The sequence below is a fragment of the Camellia sinensis genome, chromosome 6, assembly GCF_055761805.1.
Source record: "Camellia sinensis isolate YWXY chromosome 6, ASM5576180v1, whole genome shotgun sequence".
NCBI lineage: Eukaryota > Viridiplantae > Streptophyta > Magnoliopsida > Ericales > Theaceae > Camellia > Camellia sinensis.
In genome coordinates, this window is record NC_138966.1 from 78,801,562 (window position 1) to 78,807,075 (window position 5,514).

At 36.8% G+C, this 5,514-nt stretch overlaps 1 protein-coding gene across 1 annotated transcript; it reads right to left on the minus strand.

The window, feature by feature from the left end:
- Window positions 1-540: 540 nt before the first annotated feature.
- On the minus strand, window positions 541-5,185 carry LOC145793374 (uncharacterized). The gene is made up of 7 exons (XM_082876189.1): window positions 4,808-5,185; window positions 4,468-4,605; window positions 3,004-3,090; window positions 2,372-2,913; window positions 1,866-1,993; window positions 1,103-1,177; window positions 541-1,007 (listed from the first exon to the last, which is right to left on the minus strand). The coding sequence occupies exons 1-7, from the start codon at window positions 5,183-5,185 to the stop codon at window positions 541-543; spliced, it is 1,815 nt and encodes a 604-aa protein (XP_082732315.1).
- Window positions 5,186-5,514: the final 329 nt, after the last annotated feature.

The window sequence follows — 5,514 nt, forward strand, 5'->3', positions numbered from 1 at the left end:
AAATTAATGTTCTGAAATTAAATAAAACAAGTTACAATTTAATAATATTTAATAATAAACATTCTTTTTTTTAATGAGAAGGAAAAAAAAGAAGTTAATATAAACTTCTGCCACCCACCACCCATCTGCCACTACCACATTTAATTTAATGACAACATATTTATTTATGAAAGTTACTAAGAAACACATTGCATATTAATAACAACATATTTAATTGTCTTTGCTAGACTATACATAAAATTGCATATTACACATTGCATGAACAACATATTTAAGTACACATGTACTAAGAAAGCCATTATCTTCATTGCCCATGCGATGATGTTTGTGTTTTATTTCGTTTCATTGCCATTTAGCCCAATCGTTGTCCTCAGTATTAGTTATCCTATAAGAAGATAAAAGAAGTAAGTAAATCACAGAAATGATGGTTGGGTGAAGTTATGTAGTAACAGTGTCATAATGACTGAAATTAGTAAAATAATTACGCATTTATAACTAGTAGTCAGTACGATATTCACTTCCCTTGTTCACATCCCTTTTCTATGCATGGTGAACATGGTTTTTCCACATAGCAGTAGCAATTGCATCCCTAACGTTCGATTGGGACGTTAACCCATGTTGTGACATGTCAACGTAGTCAGCTTGGTCTCTAACAAGCCCGTCTGCTTCTGCTTCTGCGACCATTTCATTATCAGCTTCCATAAAGATTGGATCCATAGTTGCATGCAAACGAATCCAATTGTGCACTACACAACATGCAATCACGAAAGGCCCATGTCGTGTAGACTTGTAATTTGGCATGGACCGCAATATTGGGAAGCGCTTCTTTAAAACACCAAATGTTCTTTCTATGACATTGCGTAATGACGAATGTCGATGGTTAAACAATTCCTTAGGTCCTGCATAACGATGGCCACGAAACTCTTGCAAGTGATACCGTTGAGACCGAAATGGGGCAAGAAATCCAGGCATGTTCGTGAAACCAGCATCAACTAAATAGTACTTGCCTACATGTAAATAATGAATACACAGTTCTGTCAATTGATATGTACAAAAATAGACAAGGAAAAAAATGTACCGTATGTTATTCAGGGACAATCACCATTGGGTGGGTGTGGGAACTGTAGATCAGCTCGTGTAATAGAGTCAACCAGAATAGCGTTGTCGTGAGCGCTACCTTCCCATCCAGAATTAATAAATGTGAACAACATAGTGAAGTCGCAAGCTGCGAGTACATTTTGCGATACCGTTGTTTTCCGACCGTGGAATGTATTTTGTCTTGAAGCAGGGACCCATGCATCCACCAATGTGCCATCGATAGCACCGACACAATCCTAATTGACAGATATTTGTTTGATATTAAAAGCGAAACAAACTTCGATATTACTTTCATAATTAAAAAAAATAGTATTTATTAACACTTATTGATATGAACAAACTTACAGGACAGTCATACTGTTCGTACCTTGAACCAGGGAAAAAACCTCCTGTCATTTAAAATTTTTCTCGGTATGTCCTCTAGGTTACGTGGTTTGATAACCGATGATGAAAGCTTGCACAATGCCTGCATAAAATTTTTTATGTGTCGATAAATTGCTTCCATGGAGTGTTGAAATCTATCTGTCATTATTCGATGGCGATCATTTTGTGCAAAAGTGTATAAAAAAATTCAAGCGATTCCTCCACACTGATATGCATATGTTCAGTATCGATAAAGCCATTATGGAGTAAAGTGTCTTTCAATAAAATGAATGTTTGTGCATCCATTCGCATAACGTTCATCATTGTTTCTGGATGGCCATTTAATAGGCCGAAGATGTAATCATCACCTCTGAATGGACACGTTCGCTGCGGTCGGCAATTACTTGACGCGTTGATATGGTCATGCATTAAAGCAATCATCAAAAAATCCATAAAATCATCAACAACCTCATCCTCCTCTGATGAGAGCTCCATTGTATTGTTTTCTCTGTCGGATGACATATGCCTTTGTCTACATCACAGTAAAAGCATAATTATAAAATATGTTATTGATGCTGTAACAATTAGCGTTATTGGTGAAACAGTAAAATTCAGAGGAAAACAAAATTTATTTAACACATGGTCATATTATAATAACAGAACATAGTTATAATATAACAAAAAACACTTAAAAGTTCAAAAAAAAAAAACAAAAACATACGAATATAGAAAAGGAAAGACGATATGATGGAATGAAAAAAATAATAATAAAACCCAAATCAGTAATAATGAAATCATCAAACAGTTCAGCCAAGAAGATTTGCTAACACAAGCAAAACAGAACTTCTCAGTTCACTACAAAGTGAGGATCATGGCTAGGCGCAAATGGGTAGGAGTGCGCATAAAAAACCTTCGCCATTCCTTATCCTTGAACAGTGTCAATGCCCTAACGTACTGCAACGGTGGTATGTCCTCAAGCTCAAGCAATGCATCTTGACATGCATCAAGGGAATAATCATCACCACCTGCACTTACAACCTCAGTCTCATTTTCTCGTGCACGTGAATGTCCTGTTTTGGCTTGTACATGGGATGTGAAAGTTGCGCACACATCATCAAACCCACTTGACCGTGACTTTTTGGAATGACCACTGTCAGTCTGGCTGGTTGCAGGGCCCCTCTTGCGACTTTTTCCCTTTGCTGGATCCATATACTCATCCCCGAATAAGTCAACAGGAATGGCCTCAGCAGCATTACTCCCACCAGCGTTACTCTCACCAGCATCAGCGTTCCAAAATTTATTTAACATGTCATATTCTTCTTCTGAGTCAAGGAGTCCTTGTGTGGATGCATGAGACTGGGCCCCTGTGGCACAACAATTTTCAACAATTTCTGCCATTTCTTGAAAATATTCAAACCCTTTTGTCCTAAACTTCTTCACATTTCTACTAGCCTACAACAATTAAAAAACAAGAATTAAGCACTGTATATATCATGAAATGTTTAAAATAAAATTAGAAAATAGTACAGATTAATGGAAAACCTTATCCCAAAATTCATCGGGTGCAACAACAGTGCCTATAATAGGATCCCATCCCATACCAGTCTGTGCCTGTAGTCGCTTAAATGTCTGGTAATCAGCTTTCAATCACTGATATTTTTGGTGCACCTTGACACCTGTATACCAAAATCCATATATGTTGTGCAACTGATTTGCATAATGATTCCAATGCCTAATTATCCACGAAGTAGTACGGCCCGTTGTTTGATTGTTTCTAACCTCATCTCTCAACATTTTTATTAATTTTGTTTCAATTCTGGGCGTCCACATTTTAGTGTTCTCATTGTCATCGGAATTATTTCCATCCATCTATAAATATACAAATTATATTTAAACTAGTTTGGGATGGATATACAAGCATAACAAAGTATTTTAAAGTAGTCTGCGATGGATATACAAGAATAACAGCGCCAAATGGTTTGAAGGAGAACACAAATAAAGGAAAAAGAACAGATGATTTTATTTCGAGGAAAAAAGTACGTAGCAGATTAATTGAATTTAAATAGCAGAAATATAACCACAAAAAAAAACATTCAGATAGCAGAAATATAACCACAAATAATAAAAAAAAATCAGTTAACATTGTGTTTAAATAGTAAGAAACAAATCAGTAAAAAAAAAATTAAGGAAAAAAAATTAGTAAAAAAGCCCGGTAGGTTCAAACAGTTGAGGGGAGGACCGGTAAGTTCAAACCATTAAGGAAGAAATGGAAAACCGGAAGACAAAACCAGAAGAGGTGGGAGGACCGGCTGGTTGACTGGCCGATCGACTAGTCGGATGAGCCGGGGGACGACCGGCCGGGTGTCCCAGGCACTGCCGTTTCAGGTTTTGATCGATGAAAGGTTCAAACAGTTCATAATTTAAAATAACAACCGATCTGAAATGGAAAATACGCCTCTACAAATTCTTATAAACCATTTAGGAACTGATTTCAACTTCTTCGAAATCATTTATGCATAACAGATGAAGATTGATTTACTGACTATTCTTGAAGAACAAAAAAGTTGAAACAGTTCAGGATGAAGGATGAAGAATGAAATCATTTATCGACTCGTCTGAAATCATTTTTAGATAACAGATGAAGGATGAAGGATTTATTTACCAGATTAGTGGGAGTTGAATAGTTATCACCGGCGATGGAATGTGTATACTGATTGAATGTACCACTGTTTGCTCGTCGGATTCGACAATAAATTTGATAAATTTGACCTAAAAAAAAATAAAAATAAATTAAGATGAATTTCTCAAATAATTTCCCTATAACAAAATATGTAAATAAATTTGTGAGTAATTTCACTTCGCAGTCGTCGTTGTTTAGTTGCCCGTAATAAGAATCGTCCACAATGCACAAATCGTAACTCAGTCGATTTGTGAAATATGATACCAGTACAAAGCGGGTTGGGTGGATTCATTATTTATAAAATGAGTTTGACTTCTGAAACCCACCCGTGATAAATCTGAAGTACGGATGTTTGATACAGAGAAGCCACCAGTGATGAATCTGAAGGACTGATGTAAATGAGGTTCACGTGAAAGTTGCAGAGACGATGAAGAAGGCAGAAAACGTTGAAAGGGAGATACAAGCTGCCAAATAGATTTTCAAAATGTAATTTGAATTAACACGCGGAATCAACTTTTGAACGTCGTATCCAAACGTCATGCGCGATCTCACGTGTTGAAAATTGATTTGAATTAACAAGCAAACAGAGCCTTAATTTTTTGTAGTGATTGTTCTCAAATTCTTCAAAAAGAAAGAACAACTATCCTTACATTCACCCTCTACTACTGCCAATGCCAATGGAAACAAACCATTATTTCCATATAAGGCAACTGTTGAAATTAACACTCCACCATAAGGACCCTTCCAGTGACAACCATCCACCCCTATGAAGGGCTTACATCCATCAATAAACCCTTTTTTCATTGCCTCAAATGATATGAAGATCCTTTGGAACAATGGATACTGAGGAATAGGGTCTGGTTCTTCTCTATCTTCTGCGACTGGGGTAGGAGGCAGGTCATAATTTATGACAACTAAGCTACTAGGGTTGGTTTTCTTAATTTCCTTAACATATGTTGGTAGCAACACATACTGGCTCCCATGATCACCTTCCAACTCCTCTAGCTCCTCCTTACACCTCCTTTTGACTCTATATAATTGCATTCTTGAAGCCTCAATTCCAAACACAGCTTGTTAAGCTTCACTTGCATAGTATCTAACCCCATGTGTGGATTATCCTTAAAAATGTCAACCAATTTCTTGGCAATCCAAGTTAATATTGCTTCATTATTTTGGTTCATCCTACTACATCTGTGATTAGGTACCAAGGCTTTGATCTTGTAAGTGATCCCATCTGGAACAAAAGATGCATGAATCCTCCAAGGGCATCCCTCAGCAACACAATGGGCTGTCACTCTGCCTTTCTCATTTTTGTCCCTCACTATCTTGAAACTAGTCTGCACTGTATAGTCTCTCAATGTAGCTCTGAACCT